The sequence below is a fragment of the Magnolia sinica genome, chromosome 1 (assembly GCF_029962835.1).
Source record: "Magnolia sinica isolate HGM2019 chromosome 1, MsV1, whole genome shotgun sequence".
In the NCBI taxonomy this organism is placed as follows: Eukaryota; Viridiplantae; Streptophyta; class Magnoliopsida; order Magnoliales; family Magnoliaceae; genus Magnolia; species Magnolia sinica.
The window spans coordinates 29,941,633-29,960,868 of record NC_080573.1 but is presented as its reverse complement, the minus strand read 5'-3'; the positions used below and the strand labels follow the sequence as shown (position 1 = coordinate 29,960,868).

Here is a 19,236-nt window from a genome sequence, read left to right as displayed (position 1 = left end):
GGATCATGACCTAAAATGATGTGGCAAAATGGATGGACGACATGGATAAAATATATACATCATGGTGGGGCCACGCACCACGTGTACAAAAGCCTACCACGCACATTTCTTTGAAAGTGGATTACATTGTCTACCTCAATGACATACCTGTATTGACGTCAGTAAGTCCTGTGGGTCTGATCATGAGGTATGTGTTATATCTAAACCGTCCATTCATTTGACGAGCTCGTCTTAAGGCTTGACACTAAAAATAATACGGATCTAATTATCAAGTGGACCACACTACAAAAAGCAGTGGGGGATTGAACGTCTACCATTGAAACCCTTTTTGGGATCACAGAAGTTTTGGATCAATATGAAATTTGTTTTTCCTCTTCATTCAGGTCTTTTTGACCTTATGAACAGATTGGATGGAAAATAAACGTTATGGTGGGCCTACGAATTGTTTAACGGTGAAAATCATTATCTCCGCCACTATTTTTGGTGTGGTCCAGAAGATCTTTGGATATGATTCATTTTTTGCGTAATGCTCTAAAATAATATCTAAAAATAGATGAACGGTGTAGATATAACAAATACATCACTGTGGAGCCCATGTAACTTTGATCTACTTTGAACCGTTCGTACAACTCAGAGCTCGAGGAGTGTCAGTGCTCATTTTAGCATAACACGTACCTACAGTTGCTATATAGCTATAGCTGGTGTGTGTTACACCACTCAATCGGCTTCCGATTTCAGACGAAAAAGACAGGAGAGAGAGAGGGAAACCGAAAATAAAAAGAGGGAAAAGAGAGAGAGAGAGAGAGAGAGAGAGAGAGAAGAAGAAGGAAGAGGAGGCTCGCAGCAAGGCCGCAACCGCAGCAAGGCGAGAAGAAGAAGAAGAGGAAGAAGAAGAAAAAGAAGAAAAGAATTTTTTTTTTTTTTTAAAGGTATGCTTTTTTTTTCCTATTTTTTCCTTTTTTTCTTATTTTCTTTTGGCCCATAACGGCCGTTACGGTCACAGAATCGGGGGGGTGCCCGTATCGCGTAACAGTGTCAACCGTTACCGTTACGTATCGGCCGATACGGCCACATCGTAACGAATACAGGACACCTTGCCATGGAGGGATACAAACATGGTGTGCCGTAAAGGTCGTTCGTTACATATAGGTAACAATGGCAACCATTACACATTACTAGGTCGTAATGGCCGTAATAGCCGTTATGGAAAAAATCACCCATAATCACCGTTAACGGCTCATTACACCCCCTATAAAGGTCGTAACAACCTCATAATGGCCTGTCGTAGGGCAAATACAGATTTTTCAGATTTTTTTTTTTCCAAATTACAGGGCAGATATAGGTTTTTTGAGTTTTTTTTTCAATAATAATAATAATAATAGAGAGAGAGACTATAACGGCTATTACGGGGGTTGTGACAACCACTACGACCCATATCGTAAAGGTAACGGTGGTGGCCGTTACGTCCACCGTTACTATTACGGAATACCTTGGATCCAAACTACTCCTGAATCCAACACCTCATAACATGCATCAACTGTTACATTTGCATCTCTGGCCAAGGCTACCAACCTCGGACATTCCTCCCTAAGGAGGCCCTCTCCCATTTAAGCATCCTCCCAAAACCTAATTCTCTTTCCATCCCCTAGGAATAAGTTGACCCCCTTCGCAAATTTCTTCCTCAATTTGGAGATTGACCTCAACATCGACGTAGCCTTATACAATGATGAATCCTCCATCCACCAGCCCCATTCCCTCACAACTTGTTTTCTTGCAATTACCTCCTTCGACAACACATCCTCCTTGATGTTGAATCTTCATATCCATTTACCCAAAAGCACCCCATTCATAGGGGACAGCCTTCTAATACCTACTCCCCTCTCATCGTATGGCTTGCAAACCTCATCCCTTTTCATCAAATGGAACTTGCTCTTCTCCTCCGTTCTTTGCCATACAAATCCCATTTTAACCCATCTAGTTCCGCAATAAAGTGGCCAAGACACTTGAATAGAGATAAGTAGAGTGGAAGATTCGATAGTGTTGATTTGATTAGTGTCAATTTTCCATCCATGGATAGATGACAATGTTTCTAAGACGATAATGTCATTCCCATTCTTTCGATCACCCTATCCCACAAATGCTTGGCCGATTTGCCAATACATAGTGGTAGGCCCAAATAGGAAGAGGGGAAAGACTGCCTTGCAATCAAATGTCTCAGCTAACGAGCTAGTCTTTTCCTTTAAGGTTCCAATGCCCAGCATCTCGTTCTTGTAAATATTGACCTTTCTACTTGACACCACATCAAAACATATAATAGTCTTCCTTAGCTTGTCCATCTTCATAGTATCTGCCTTGCAGAAGATGATAACATTGCCAGCAAACTAAGGATGTGCGACGCAAAACTCACATTTGTCCACCTTGAACCTACTAAGAAGTCTGACCTCCACACCTTTGTCTAGCATTTTGCTTAGGGCTTCCACCACAACCACTAACAAGAATGGATATAATGGATAGCTCCCCTTAATAATTTGAAAAACCCTTTGAGCAATTCATTGACGAGAATAATAAAAAACTTTGCGGATTTCATGCACACCTGCATCCATCTTCTCCGTTTTCCCCGCATCCTAACTGTCCTAGCATATAATTTTAAAAGATCCCAATCCACGCGGTCGTACAACTTAAAATTGCCTACAACCCCCTTCTTACCCTCCCTGTTACGAGAATGAACACTCATGGGCTATCAATGTCGTGTCCAAAATCTGTCTTCCGTCCACAGAAGCTCCTTGGACCCTAGAGGTAGTGTGCCCGAGAATCACCCCAAACCTTGAAACTAAGATCTTCAGTAAAATCTTATAGGGTGCTCCGATCAAACTTATCGATCTAAAATCCCTCAAATTTTCCACACCATCAACCTTGGGGCTCAATGCAATGAAGCAAGAACCCATCTAAACAAGCAGTTATCTTTAAAAAACTCAAGAATGAAGGCAAACACATCTTTTTTCAATCTCCCAAAAGATTTAAAAGAATGCTAAAGGAAATTTATCTGGACCCAAAGCCATGTCCATTCCAAGGGAATCCATCATCTTCTTTATCTCTTCCTCGGATAGTTGTCTTTCAAGGGACCTCGCACCTTCCTCTCATAGCATAGAGAACATAAAATTGTCAAGCTGCAGTATGTTCCATCTTTCCAAAGACGAGAACTTTCTAGTATTGGACGATGGCTTCACAAACTTTAGACTTCTACTCCACTCTAGCCCCATCCACACCAATCGTGTGAATTCTATTACATCTAGCCCCGGCATTCATGATCCCATGGAAGAATGTTATTAGATCAGGACCTTTGAAACAAGTACCCCAGTCGATTTCTCATCGAAGTCGAACCACCCTGGCTCCTGTATTAACATCAATTGGAAGAGGAGGGTCCATACCCATTTCATGAGCTTCATGCCAACCCATCCACAGAAGCCCTTTTAGCCAGTTATCAAGAACACACATCCAGAGCCCATTCCAATGGGCACCGATGCAATGAGACCATAAAAGAAAATTAATCCCAACCAAAACATCTTAGACCCAAGATTTTCACTTTTTCCCCTCCTCTGTTCTTATGGATGATTATTGACCTAAGTAATTGGCTATAGAAATACTTGTCTACCATATTCCATCTCAGAACTTGGCCATGAGGTCAGACTAGTCAATTAGTATTTGTCGCTTACCTTAAACTTGACCACAATAATCAAAAGGTGACCTAGCCCACGTATCATCAACGAGACTAGTAACATAAATGTTATTCTTTATGAAAAAAACAATTCTGAATAGTGAACATGAATTCTATTGCTATGATATCAAAATAACATCCCCTACCCCTATTCTCAAGCACAAATTGGTTGGCCAAGCTTACAACATGAGTTCAAACCACAACATCATTCACAATAAACTAGAACCAACAAACCGCACGGAAATGAAGATGTTGAAGATGTCTAGACAATATTCTTAATCTTCAAATAATGCCCAAGCTTCAACTAGGAAGCAATATGATGGTTAGCATCCATCATACCCATGGTTTTGAATATCAATATCCTATTAGCCAATACAGTTGTATTGTATCCAAATTGGCTTGATATAATACACGACGTGGCCGAATCCCCACCCAAAAAAAAAAAACAGGAAAAAAAAAAGGACCACATCAGCCGAAACGAGGCATATCAACACCAATACAAGGCCGACATGGCCATAAAAGCCCAAATACGATTTTTTCCGATATCTCACTCATTTTTCTTCTTCTTTTCATTGCAACAATGAAGGAAGCTTAGAAAGTCATTTCAGACTAAGATCTAGCCATATTTTGGGATCAAAATAAAAAATTTCAATGGGATTCAACGAATTGAAGTGGAATGGACCCTTACAGGAAAAAACAGAAAAAGGGTAAACCTTCATTTTTATTTTTATTTTTCTTGTTTTCATCTTCTTCTTGTTGTATTTCAATATAATGGGGCCTATTTCACCAAATCATGCTTGGTTTGTGTTCAATTGTGGCACATTTGGTTGACTTTCAACAATTCAAGCCAATAGACAACATTCTTCTTCAAGAATGGTCGGATTCATTGGAATGCATCTTTGCAGATACTGTTGGATTACAAGTTATTAAATCCACAATGCTGTATGAAACCATTCATATCATTGGTCACAACAAAATCCATTTTACATTTAACGCCCATTTTCATTAAGGTGATAAAATAAGGTCCTGCATGGCAATTTCCCCAAGTATTGGGCTGCCATGTCATAGAGCAAAAAAACCCATCCAATTACAACCTCTGAGTTTCCTTTCTCAAACTTTAAAGTACAAGTTTAAAATTAGTCAAATGGCAAAAAACTAATGCATGCACATGAAGGTCCGGATCCTTATCCAAATTAAATCATTGGTATATGTACCCATCTCTGGGTTTCACCTTTAAGATATCACATGCATTTGAGACTTCTTTTATGAGGACAAAATGAAAAACTCTAGCCCATCTATTCAGACCAATTCCCAATCATATCACCCTAATCACATATTAGAAAAACATGGTGAAAATGTAATATAATGAGAAAACTAAAGGTATCCACTTACTTGAACAAAATTCATGAATGGGACCGTCTTCCGCATCATCAAGCATATGACAACCTGGAAGCAACCAGAATGCATATGCCTCAATTCCCAAAAGTAAATAGCTTGTAAATATAGATGAGAAAGAGGGAAGCTTATTTATAAACAATTATGTGATCTTTCTGTGACATCATAGATGGGTATCAGGTAACAAGCTTGTGGGAAAGATCACCTACTTTGCTGAAGTACCCAGCTAGCAATGTACTATGTAAGTGGTCGGGTTCCAGGAAGGAGAAAAGCAAATGCATCAACTGCAAAATAGCCAGATACCAGAAGAACACAAGACGTGCAAATCAGATTAAGGCCAATACAGAGAAAGTCAGACCATTGAAATTTTGTTACAGAACAGCTATAGAATTCAACTAAAGAATAAATGGCTGCAAAAGAGAGCAAGATAATTACACACCTCCGCATCCTCTACTAAGGTTTTGAGTATAATATCAACTTCACAAGTAAATATTTCACAGGCAATAAATGGAAACCTGCACAACAACACCATGAAACAAACAGCCAAAATATACATCAAACCTTCCAAACGACAAAAGAGAGATCTTCTTCTTGGCAACAAATTTTACCTAATAACTTTTGATAACTTACTTGAAAGTGCGTCGCTTTTCGGCATCCTCAGGAGCTTCTTCTACAATATATCGAACCAATTGCTCCACCTGAGACCTTTCTCGTAGACTGCAAATCCATCAAAGATACAGAAAAGGAAAAAAGTGAACAACAACAATGGTTAAAATGTATACAACGATTTACAAATGAACAGACTTTAAATGCAGGTGAGTGGCAAAGCCATTGATGGAGGTTGAAGATCATGATAGGTCTCTTAAGATCCATTCAGATATGGAATTCACAAGAGATCTTTTCAATGCGACATAAGTAAAGAAAGCCCTATAATACCAAAGCAATTGCACATCACCTTCATTCATTTTATCAAAGAGAAGTTATCAAATGCTAAACATTGACACCTCGTGTCCATCCAAACCAACATTCTAAACAACCATGAACTCAAAGAAGAAAGTTTCACTTTTTGTCTTATTAAGGTTTGGCCTTATTAAGGAGATCTGCCCTTAATGTGACCCAATAGCATTTGAATGCAGCACTTCAGGAGTTTGTGATTAGAATGAATTTTTTGGCACACATGATGAAATCTTTCAACCAAAAAAAATTTATTTGGGGGGATTTGCACGCATGATGAGGTTACTGGCTCACAATCTAATTTCCATATCAATCTTGGGTAACCCTCTTTTAAGTAGGAAGGCTTACATTCTCTAAACAATGCCAAAAATGTTAGCTTACAGAACATGCATACAATAAGTAATGGAGGGAAAAATTCATGGCCATGCAGCGAAATTGGTGGTTGATGAGACACGGGATAAAAACTCTATTAAATGCCAGTGCCTAAGCTCTTTAGGGGTGTTTCGGAACGTTGAGTACTTTGGAAATGAAAACAATTTCTATGGAAACCTTCCCATGTTTTGTTTTTTTTTTTTAAAGTAGCTATGGAAATTGTTTTCCACCTCCATGATTTTACTTGAAAAACATAGATTTTTTTTTATAGAGATAACAACAATTTATTGAAGAAGCGTGAATAAAGGCAATCCACAACTAAAAAAAAAAAAAGGAGAAAACATTTACAGATTTTACTATTTTAACAAAAGAAGCCCAGCCCACCAAATTCCACTTAATCTGCCAAAATAGCCTCTTGGATAGAAGAACATCCATTTTGAAAAGCCCTCCTATTTCGGTGTCCCCAAATGACCCAAAAGATCCCCAACATGAGCATCCTCCACAACACTTTGCCTACTTTCCCAAGTCCCCCTTGATGCCAAGCCCACATCAGCTTCATAATCGACCTTGGCATTACCCAATCGATATGGAACAAATCCAAAAAGTGCTCCTAAACCTTACAAACAAAAGAGCAATACATAAAAGGTGGTCCACAGATTCCGCCGCTTCCTTACACACAAGGGAAATGTTGGGCAAAATAAGAGATCTTCTCTGCAAATTATCAATAGTAAGCACCCTCTTATTGCCCACTAACCACCCAAATGCCACCAACCAAAAAGGGGCAACATAAAACCAACAAATGATATGAGAAAGACTGAACATGAGGCGCACCATTCAACAAATGATGAAAGGATCTAACTGAGAACTAACCTGAGCTATGGGCGTGCCAAATCACAAAGAATCTACTTCCTAAATCATGGGGATTCTATCCTTTAATAGGCAAAGAAGCTCTGCAATCTCCACAATCTCATTATCTAACAGATTCCTCCTATAAGGAGGGGACCACGCTACCAACTCGCCGCAAATCGAATAGCAATCCTTCGCCAAAACATCACTATCCGGAGCAATGCGAGCCAACCAAGAAAGGGCCGAATGAGAGCTCGATCTCCACACCAAACATTAGTCCAAAAGCAAATTTGACTCCCATTCCCCAAAGAAAAGGTGATACCTTCATGGAACTGATGCTCAACCAAGGAGACCACCTTCCACAAGCCAAAAGCTCAATATAAGGACAAACATTTCACCCTCCCATCTATCAACACATAAACTGTATTTTACCCTATCTCTCCAAAGTCTCCCCTCCTCGGGTCCGAGTCTCCAAAGCCATTTCCCAATAAGAGCCATATTCATAGAATCAAGGTTCTTAATACCCGCTCCTCCTTCTACCAAAGGTTTGCAAACCGCTTTCCAAATAAGGAGATGAAGTTTCTTTTTATCTTTTGAACATTGCCATAAGAAATCGCGTCTTAACCTATCAAGCCTTTGGAGTGCTGACTTCGGGCATTTGAATAAAGATGTGAAATAACCCGGCATATTGGAAAAAGTGGCCTTGATGAGAGTTAATCTACCTCCCAATGACAAATACCTCTTCCAACTAAATAGCTTTATTTCAATTCTTTCAATCACCTAATCACAAGAGTGTCGAGCGGGCTTCCTAATATACAAAGGCAAACCGATGTAAGACAAAGGAAACGAGCTAGTTTTGCATCCGAAAACCTCTGCTAGCCCAGAGAATTTCTCCTTAACAACCTGAATATCGAGCATTTTACTTTTAGCAATATTGATATTAAGCCCCAAGACACCTTCAAAACACACAATAACTTTTCGAATATTATCGACCAAAACCACATCCGCCTCACAAAATAATAGTGTCATTTGCATATTGAAGATGACTAATCTAGATTCCCCCGAAAGCGACTTCAAAACCTTTGATTAATCCAATTTCCTCACCCTTGTGGAGCATCATGCTTAAAGCCTCCCCAACCACCACAAACAAATAAGGAGATAATGAATCCCCCTGATAAAGCCCTTTAGATGCTTTGAAGTACCCATTTGGAGACCTATTAATCAAGATAGAGAATTGAGCTGAATAAACACAAGACTGCATCCAACCTCTCCATTTTTTTACCAAACCTCATCTTATTTTTTTCCCCTTCGAGGCAAGGTGTCCCGTATCGGTATCGGTTGGCGTAACGGTGACCTCCAAAACCGATACGGATACGGGGGCGTAACGGTGATACGGGGGCGTAACGGCCCGTAACGGCGCAAAATTTTTTTTTTGCCAAAAAAATATGAAAAAATATGGATTAAATCCGGAATATTCTAAGCATTCCAAATATGCATTCATTTATAAATTGGAACATGTTTATGGTGGTGTAACGGTCCACTCTTTGGTGAGAAGCTGTATCGGACTGTCTGATTAATTTTTGAACCAAGTAACCTGAATTTGACTACAAAATGTATATATTTAATTTTCTAAATATCTAATTTATATACTTAACAATTTAATATCTTTCTCCTAGTAGTTCTTTAAAAAAATGAAATTAAATTTAGGTAGATGGCGTTGCCAATTTCGGTCCGACTTGGAGGACCAATCAATGCCCCAAATTAGCCTCAAATTCATGCAATTTATTGTCATTATCCCACTTATGTATTAGTGGACATTTATTGGATAGTGAATCATGAAAAAAACCAAAAGGCCCTATTTTAAAAAATAAGAGTACACCGAATAACAATTAAAAACTATTCAAATAATTTGATTTTGGCATTGTGAGTTAGCAATTGCAGTTTATAATTTAATTAGTAAATTTTAAATTAATATGTCTTTGGTACAATTTTTTATGGCCTCAAATTAGGTGAGACTTGGATTGTGAAGTGTAGCACACATGTCAAATTTTTTGGGCCCCACGCATGATGAATGTGTTATATCTAAACCGTCCATTCATTTGACGAGATTGTCTTAAGACTTGACACGAAAAATAATACAGATCTAATTATCAAGTGGACCACACTGCAAAAAGCAATGGGGGATTGAACGTCTACCATTGAAAACTTTTTTGGGCTCACATGACTTTTAGATCAATATAAAATTTGTTTTTCCTTTTCATTCGGGTCTTTTTGACCGTATGAACAGATTGGATGGAAAATAAATGTTACGGTGGGCCTACGAATTGTTTAACGGTGAAAATCATCACCTCCGCTGCTATTTTTGGTGTGGTCCGGACGATCTTTGGATACGATTCATTTTTTAGGTAATGCTATAAAATAATATTTAAAAATAGATGAACGGTGTGGATATAATAAATACATCACTGTGGAGCCTATAAAACTTTGATCTCCTTTGAACCGTTCGTACAACTCGGAGCTCGAGGAGTGTCAGCGCTCGTCTCAGCGTGACACATAACGACAGCAACTTACACTGCCCCAAAAAAAAAAAAAAAGAGGGAAGGAGAGAGGGAAACCGAAAATAAAAAAGAGGGAAAGAAGAGAAGAAAAAAGAGGGAAAGAGGGAAAGAACAGAGAGGGAGAGAGAGAGAGAGGAGGAGGAGGCCGCAGCCGCAGTCGCAGCGTCGTAGCAGGCCGAGAAGAGGAAGAAGAAGAAGAAGAAGAAGAAGAAGAAGAAAAGGAAAAGAAAGGAAAAGGTTAGGGTTTTTTTATTTATTTATTTTATTTTATTTTTCGAAGGCCCGTAACAGCCGTTTCCATTTTTTTACCAAACCTCATCTTATTAGCATATATGGTCGAGGAAGCCCCAATCCATATGATTGTAGACTTTTTCAATATCAAGTTTGCAAACCACCCCTCTTCTTTGCTATGTTTCTAGAATCAATGCATTCATGAGCTATCCAAAATTTCTCTTCCTGTGACGAAAGCCCCTTAATTCTTGGAAATTACCTTACCCAGCACAGTCCGGAAAGAAAGAACCAACACTTTGGCTAATATTTTGTATGGGCTTCCAACCAAACTTATAGGTCTGAAGTCTTTGACTAATTTCTCTCCTTTGAGTTTGGGAATGAGAGCAATAAACATTGACCAAGATCATTGGAAAGATGACCCCGCCCATAAAATTCTGAGATGAATTCCATAGCGTCCTTTTTAACTATTTCCCAATATGATTTGAAAAACATCATAGGGAAACCATCTGGGCATGGCGCCTTGTCCCCGCACATCAAATCCAAAGCCGCTTTGACCTCCTCCAAAATGGGAGACTCAAGAAAGTTAACTGCCTCAACCGGCAATTGGGGAAACTCTAAGTGATCCAACTGTAATCGATTCCAAGAATCTGAAATCAAAAGAGTTTTATAGAAGGATACAATTGCCTCACAAATAATCCCTTTATCTGAGGATGAAGAGCCGTTAATCACCAAATTACTGATATGGTTGCTCCGAGCTCTTACGCTAGCTATGCAATGAAAATACCATGCATTTTTATCCACATCCTTAAGCCATAACGCTCTTGACCTCTGCCACCATATAAATTTCTTCCTCTTTAATTCGACTAGCATATCTTGAAATCAACAAGGCTCTTTTTTCTTGATCTTCACTAGAGAGATTCCCTAATTCCTCCATGAAGTCTAAGTCATGGATCACCTTTAAAACATTATCAAACTCTGCTTCTCTAGTGTCCAAAACTTCTTTCTTCCAAAATTATTTATTTTTTCCTAACAAAAGTTTGAGTTTCCTTGAGAGCCTAAAGCCTGCATAACCTATACTAAACAGGTATCCCACCATTCCTCAACCGGCTGCCGGAATCCGTCAACCTCCATCCAAGCTAACTTGAATTTGAAAGGTTTCGGGCCTTAATCATCCTGAGGGACCTCCAAAATGATAGGGTGATGATCAGATATGGGCTTCAGCAAACCCCACAGAGCCACAAGGGAGTATTTGGCCAGCCAATCTGAAGAAACTAAGAACCTGCTCAGTCTAGAAAACCATGGATATCGATGTCTTTCAGGAAAAAGTCGTTAAATGTATATTTCCAAGGTTAGGGGAGACACCTCTTACCATTTGGCCACTGACCTTTTAACATTTCCACAAAAAAAAAAAAAACTACTTCAAAACTAAATGACATAGTTTTCCATTTTCCTGAGGATTCCCTATTGGTTTTCCATGTCCATGTTTTGGTTTCTCCCTATCCGAACACTCCCAAGAAAACCTTTTTTTCGCATCACAACTTTTATAAGCAAAGCTAAGAGGAACCCTAGCTAACTTCTAATATCAACCATTACCCCACAAAACTTTTAATCCAACCACAAACTGTCTACAAAAATATGAACTGCCAGAAAAACCTTTAAAAAATCCACTGAAAATTCATCATATTTTTCATTACCAATCTTTTGAGCCAAATCTGGTGGCCTGAATCAATAAAAAATCTCACAAAATGTGTAGAAATAGTTCTCATATATCTCAGATTTTTATTTTGAAACGAAAATATATCTTAGATTGACCTCTTAATTCTCATATATCTCAGATTGACCTCTTAAACTAACTAAAGATTGACTAAACATACATATGAGAACAAAGTTATGCCTCCTGAAAAATGATAGGCTCGTGTCCTAGTGGGATTTAAATATCGAGGACCATTTCTGCCACTATTTATTCATCACTTCTTTGTTATTGCTGTTGACCTTCACTATATCCAATACGCCTATGTTGGTCTTTAACAATAGCTTAAGAAGGCTTAATAGGACAAGACTAAAATCATAACAATGAGATCCTGGTTGGCTACATCACAAGACAATAGAGAAAGGATAGACTGAGAGAGAGAAGTACATTCACTTAAAATGATCATTCCTAAAAATAATAAGAATGAGATACTGATGGCTACATAAAAAGAAATAAAGGTTGGATTGAGAGAGAGAGAGAGAGAGAGAGAAATGTACATTCCTAATTCCTAACTTTGCAAGCATGTCAACAACACACACAGATTCCCTTATCATGCTAATCACTGATTCTGGAGAGTGTGTGTGCCCAATGTTCAAAGAATCAGTATCTTTATGTTAACTGATGACTGGGGATATATCGGCGATACTCAGAAAAATATAACTGACTGAGGGAAACATTAGGAAAAAGGTAGAATTTTTTAGTAAAGCTCGAGGAGATGTTAAAAGACGCATGATCACACACTAAGAATCGACATTGAAAAAAACAACTATATATAATAAGTTTTCATTTTATAGGGGCCCTAAACCATGCATTGTCAGAAAAAAGCAGAGCTGCTAAATTCAAAAAGAGTTCATCATTCAAATACCATACAATGTAAGTAATAAAACATAAGCAATACATATACGTATGGTCAATCCATTCAAATACCACAGTAACTAAATGTGAAAAACATACATTTCCCAATTATTTTTATATTTTTTAATAATTAAAAATAAAATTTCCTGAAAAAGGAAATTTAATGGCCAATCGATGGATTGACCATCACTAATGCACATGCTAACTTTGCACACATCCATTCTCAATTTGAAGGGTAAAATCAGAAGCAATTAGAATTTACCTAACTTTCCCCCATTTAATACTCAAATGTCTATTTATTCGCCACAAGTCCGTGCTAATGCATGAGAAGCATATATAGATATGGACTTCCATTGCAATCCATGCTAACATTTGAAATAATAATAATAAGTTTCTATGGAGTTTTTGTCGCCTTTGAGTTGCAGCCCATCTTTACTTTTGAGTCGATATTTGTCCCCCCAAATCCAAGCATTTATTCAACAAAAACCAAAATGGAGTAGGTGTAATCACCTAAAGAACAAAAATCCCCAAAAATAATCCCATAAAATGATGATTTTTTTTTCTATTTTTGAGATTTTTCCTGGTTTTCAATCGAATTTCTGACAATTTACAAAAGTTCCCTGATATTGGTGATTATCACTAGTATCGCCTCCACCAAGGAACTTTTATACTGGACACATCCCAAAATATCACCAAGCCAATATTTTCGCAAAATATTGCCAATATTGAATTTATTGGTGATGTTTGTATTATTATTTTGTTTACAATAATTGTGGTTTTGGTATCATTGATGTAGTGATACCAATAATATCGATGATATCATTGATAATGCGGTTGATATTTGGAACAATGCATGTACCCTACTCTTGCAAGCGTGTTAGAATAGGGTGGATGTCCTGGTTAACAGGGGTTGCGATTTGTGGGTTCTAGAAATATAAGGAAATATCAAAATGGAATTGCGCTACCTTGTTCAAAAGGATGGAGAAATCAATAAGGAAATGTCAAGTTTCAATTAGAGTTCAATGGATAAAGTGGAGATGTCATCGGCCACAGACCTATGAAAATTAAGGGACACTTTATGAGATGGCTATTCAACCATCCATACTTCATGGGATAGAGTGTTGTCAGAAGGTAGCATGAGCAATGGATGAGTGTTAGAAAATTGAGAACATTGAGATGGGTGTAAGGGAAGACTATAGGAGAGATGAGTTGTAGGAGGTGGAAATAATTGAAATTGAACCGTCCAAATTGCGGGTATTTGTGTGTGTGTGTGAACTCGAGACGTCATCCCACAAGGGTCCCTTGTGATTCCTTGAACTTAGGGTCCAAATGAGGGCTGACCTCAAGGAGTGTTAGAGTCTCTTGCTTGGGCCATTTCCCACCCCCATCTCGAACCATGTGTGCTTTGCCCTCATCAAACCACTAACGGAAGACGAGTCTTGACTGAAATCCACACTCTATGGTGGAGGCAACATCTCTCAACTACCACCACCATCACATAATAACACTATCTTGCAATGCTACCTGAGTCACATTCCGGTGGTTGGGGTACAAGTCACCTACAGAAGGGACCACTAGGAAATGGGGCCCTGTTGCCATCAGTGGTCAGAAATCCAACAGGCCTTATTGCTCCCGCATTCGGGATGGGTTTTATTATATAGGAAAGCCAGAGAAGGTTTGATTGTTTTGGTAAAGAGGAGGAAGATGGGTTTGATATTTCATTCTTTGCAAAAAGGGGGTAAATTACTAAAATACCCTTCTAGTTCAGATGAGACGGGCTGGATCGAGCTAAAATAACCTGATTCTGATGAATATCTTTTCTTGGTTTGACAGGCCCTCTGCTACCTGTTGCAAGTGCAATCTCCCATCTGTTGTGCATTATTACATGTTGCATCTTTATATCATGTATCTGTTATCTCTGAGAAGATTCTGCGTGCAATTGATGTTGTCCTAACTCAGTTCTCGTTGAGTTTTGCTGGCGCATATCGAATCTGAAGACCCATCTATTCAAACTCAGGCAATGCTGAGCTTGAGAGGGGTGTTAAGAATACAAGCACAGAATTTTTCTTTGTTATATTATCACGCCATTGTGTCAGTCGTTATCATATCAGTCTCTTATGTTTAGTGGTAGTTTCTAGGGAAAGTAGCCTATGACTCCTTATCCGTACAAAGGCTAAGGTCATCTAAGCAGCATCACAATCAATCAAGATGCAGCATGTTGTGCACTCGAGGGCTTTAATCTTTCATAAAGCGCATACCTTTTTCTTATAGATATGTTTTTGGGTTTTATTGTTTTCAAATGTTTATCAAATGGCCACACACAAAAAAAAAAAAAAATGTATGGTAGTTATGAGTATGACTCCAAAGCATCTTCTTTTTAATTGTTTAAGAAAATAAAGGAAATAACCAATCACGCGAACTAAATGCAAAGATTGGAATAGAGTGATACAAATTGATGAGGCGACTGTTGAGGGCTTTGCATTCTTGAATTATTTCATCCTCATCAAGGAGCTCTTCTAGAGTATAGTTGTCTTTATCTAGAATGGAGTCCACCTGAAATGAACAATGGGATAACCATAATCAAGATATCATAATAATGCTGCCCTTAAAATGGGGGAAAAAATGAGGAGAAGAAGAAGAAAGAATATCATCATAAAAGACTATTTAACTACACACGCACAAAAGAGAATCGATGGAGAGATAGCTTGTGAGTTCCTATCCAGTAACCTCACGGACAATAGTGTTAGAAGGTGGAAATACATAACAATTAGAACAAGCTCCATGTTTGCTAGATGGCATATTCTGTCTCTTAATCTAAAATAACAAACCAAGAGAAAAATCCAGCAGGTGGGTTTTGTATTTCGCAACTCCTTTTTTTTAAGATAAGAATTACTCACCTCCTAATTGCATGAAATTTTATTTTGTATTTCCTTTTTTCCCTTTTTTTTTTCTTTTGAGGGAGAGAACTAAAATATTATTAAGAGACACGCCAAAGTACTTTCTTATTTTTACCAAAGGAATTTTGTAATTTACAATAAGAGTGGGGATAGGATAGTTTATAGGTTTCTAGTCTCATACTCAGGAACAAAGCTCATTGATTCCCAACTCCTAGACCCCCAAGTCAACTCAACTCCCAAGCTTTCCGAGCCAAATTGGTGGATAGAATCCCATGTATTAAGAATTAGGGCAAGTCACTTGAGTGACTCAAGTCACTATGCCACATTTGTTTCTTATTTTGAGGCTAAAAACCGAAATTTCATAAGTTCCATCTTTTGTTTTTTGTCCCTTGTACAATGTCTTCTACAGGCTGTTTGGATACAAGGATAACCAGGTAGGTCAAAAGTTTATGAGGCTATCCATTAACCTTATTCTCTAAAGCCCATGGGAAGGAAAAAAAATTTACTTGGGTAAAAACTTTTACAAAAGAGCCCTTTTTTTGTTTTGTTCAATATCAAACCAAAAAAGTAGCCTTTTTTTTTTTTATTTACCCAATTAATACTTTCCTTTCTTCTTCAGTTCCCACAACCCTAACATCACAATATCACCACCATGCATCAATCACCTGTAATCAGCACTAGGCCAACAATCGGAATCTGGGAACTCTCTCTGCCCAGCCAGTGACTGGAATGATGATGACAACAGCCACGACGATGATGGCGACATTGGTGGTGGTGTTGACGGTGATCGTGATAGTGATGGTGACAGTGATAGTGATGGTGGCAACAACAACGAGGATGATAGCAGTGGTGGTAACACCAACGGTGGTTGTGCTAGTGATGTTGACAACAATGACAATGACATTGATCATAACGATGATGGCAAAACAATCATGATGACAACAATGGAGATGATGCTAATAATGATGCTGACAATGGTGATGATGGCTGAGGAAAACAGCATACTTTTGCAGAGTTTGATTGTCCACAAGCAAGAACATGGTTGACATGTCATAAGTTTGTGTTGACCAAAATGAGGCCCACCACAATGCATACATGACATCCACTCAAACCAGCAGGTGCACCCTCCCAAGTTTGGCCTGGAGCCTAAAATCAAGCTGATCCAAAATTCGCATGGGCATACCATAGGGAACAATTGGAATGGACACCCACCTATTAAAACCTTCCAAATTATGCGTGTGGTCCACTGTGGTGTATAAATACCATTGGATCCATTCATCAAATGCATCCCTCCAGAATAAAGGGACACACCAAACATTATGACATGCCACAACTCGGATGAGCCACAACACGTGAAATTTGTGGCTTTTTTTGTAAAAGGTGAAATTTGTGGCTTTAGGCATGATTTACATTGTTTCCCCTAGTGTGACCCACCTAAGTTTCGGATCAACCAGGATATTTGGGCTCTAGAATGACCATCCAGGGGCGCACACAATCAATGGAGCGTATTTGATACAAGCATCACAGTGGGGCCCACACAGCTTGACATTACCGTAACTTATAGCAGTGTTGACACTATGGGATCATGATATAAACATGGTGGCGGCAGTGGTGTCGTGGTGATTATCATCATCATCTAAGCCTTATCTCGATTAATTGGAGTCGGCTACATAAATCATGTTCTGCCATTCCACTCTATCAGGTATCATACCTTGCATGTGTTGCTAGGTAAGAGAAGAGGGGGAGTTGTGAATACAAGCAATGCACCAGAATTTTGAGAAGCCACCAGAAATACATTGGAGGATTTGGCACCAAAAGATAAGTAACACTGGGTCCCATGCAGACACAGCAAATTTGGACCCTCACGCGAAGGGAGACCCAAATATGAAATTATGAAAGTTGACCTTTTAAACCCCATTCTCCAAGCCAACCCCTCCTCTGACTTGTTATACTGTTTCGAGTGTTGAAATTGAGCGCAGATGGTAGGAAGGCCAAGAAAGTGGCTACATGGCAAAGTCCGGGTTCTAAAATTCGGAAACTAAGGGAGTTTGTTTGCTGTGTAATGACTTTTCAGCTTTACATTTCCCAACAATGGCATCGAAAAAAAAAACAATGGCATCAATTGCATTTGTTCCAACAGGCCCCCCTGGTTCCCACATTCCCTAGGGAGTCCGTTACAACTTAAGAGTAATTTTAACGCATTTTTCATGGTTCTATATTCCTCAACTAAAACCTGGGGCATCATTTCCCAACAAAGTGGAAAGGCAAACCTGTACACCAGGTGCCAGGTCCCATGGATCAAAACAGTTCCCAAGGGTGCCCTTTTATGCACCCAAAGCTGGAGGCAAGAAAAAAATACTCAACGGGGCGGATAGGCAACATTTCTGATGTTTCTTTGGGATGGCACGGAAAACAGGAAACATGTAAGATGGGATTTTTTCTGTCTTCTTTACCCACCTGTTTTATAGGGTCATTTGAAGCTACCCTGGAATTCAGAAGAAGTTCACTTAGCAATCTAGGCCCCTCCTAAAACTAAAACTGGGGACATTCTTTAGATTGTATTTTGGAGCGTGCTTAAACCACACTTTTGTAAAAATGTTTCAAGGCCACCCTCGCAATGAAAAAGGCACCACATTTGGAAATGCACGAACAGCAGGTTCCCTGCTAAGCAGACTGCCCTTATGCACCAAACTGGCCCGCAATTGTTATTCCACATTTTCGTGTAGGATGTGAAATGAGCATGCAGCATCAGTTCCAGCACACAAATCCATTCCGCCCAACCCCAATTTCAACATACCCAAGTGCAGCCTCAGAAGCAATTAATGTGAAACTAAGACAGTGAATTCGAACGAAGCAGAAACAAAAACGCTTATCATTTCCTCTGCTTTTTTCTCATTTTAACTCACCGTCAATTCTTTAGTTAGTGTAGTTTTTTTTCTCTTCAATCTTCATCTTTCTTCATGAAAATCCAAAAAATTTTGAAAAAATAAAGGGAATCTGATACGGCGAGCATTTAAAAAATTCAAAAAAAACAAAAAAAACAAAAAAAATATTCAGAGATTCGAGAGAGAGAGAGAGAGAGAGAGAGCTTCGACTCACCGGGGAAGCGGTAGACAGTCCCGCCATACGCCAGAACATCATTAAACGCGGAATTGAGCTCTTCCAAACCCTAGAAACTCAGATCTGCGAATCTAAATCCGAAGCGATGATCTCCTGAAACCGAGAGAGAGAACCCTAGAATCTGTGGGAAAGAAAGAGAGAGAGGGGAATAAATGAAAAACCCTAGAATTTCGTTTCCTGATGAGAGGGGAGGAGAGAGGGGGGAGAGAGAGAGATTCGATCGAACCCTGCAATCGCGTTTCCGGAGAAAAAGGGGGTTCGGCTACGGGATATATACAGGTATTTATACGAACAGAAAGCAAATGACAATTTATCCCAGCCATTTTATACCTACATTTCCGTTTAAATATTTTATTAGAGAATTTATTTTTGCCCCCTCACTTTTCGGACCCTTAAACATACCCCTCACTGTTAATTTTTTGCAGTCATTATGGAGGTTTGTTGGCATTCGTAGATGCCCCTGCTGCTGTAACGTGCCTAGTGTTCGAATTATCTCCGACATTATCAAATATTTTTGATATTATCTTTATCTCCATCTCAGTG

The 19,236-nt window shown here is 38.9% G+C and overlaps 1 protein-coding gene and 1 long non-coding RNA gene across 5 annotated transcripts in view; both read right to left on the bottom strand.

Annotated features, from left to right (window-relative positions):
- LOC131243790 (uncharacterized) overlaps nucleotides 1-19,003 on the bottom strand; it is an 82,602-nt gene extending 63,599 nt beyond the window's left edge. For 2 of the 4 annotated variants that reach the window (XM_058243382.1, XM_058243388.1), the window contains exons 1-6: nucleotides 18,673-18,976; nucleotides 15,126-15,229; nucleotides 5,741-5,827; nucleotides 5,550-5,625; nucleotides 5,320-5,394; nucleotides 5,108-5,161 (exon numbers count right to left, since the gene is read on the bottom strand). In XM_058243382.1, the coding sequence (XP_058099365.1) occupies nucleotides 5,108-5,161; nucleotides 5,320-5,394; nucleotides 5,550-5,625; nucleotides 5,741-5,827; nucleotides 15,126-15,229; nucleotides 18,673-18,714 (438 nt within the window). In that variant the 5' untranslated portion in view covers nucleotides 18,715-18,976. Of the gene's footprint in view, nucleotides 1-5,107; nucleotides 5,162-5,319; nucleotides 5,395-5,549; nucleotides 5,626-5,740; nucleotides 5,828-15,125; nucleotides 15,230-18,672 lie in introns of all 4 variants that reach the window. The other 2 variants (XM_058243374.1, XM_058243397.1) reach the window with 2 other exon arrangements.
- LOC131243813 (uncharacterized) lies at nucleotides 6,623-12,078 on the bottom strand. The gene is made up of 2 exons (XR_009170195.1): nucleotides 10,155-12,078; nucleotides 6,623-8,569 (listed from the first exon to the last, which is right to left on the bottom strand). It is a non-coding gene; the product is annotated as an uncharacterized LOC131243813 (long non-coding RNA).
- Nucleotides 19,004-19,236: the final 233 nt, after the last annotated feature.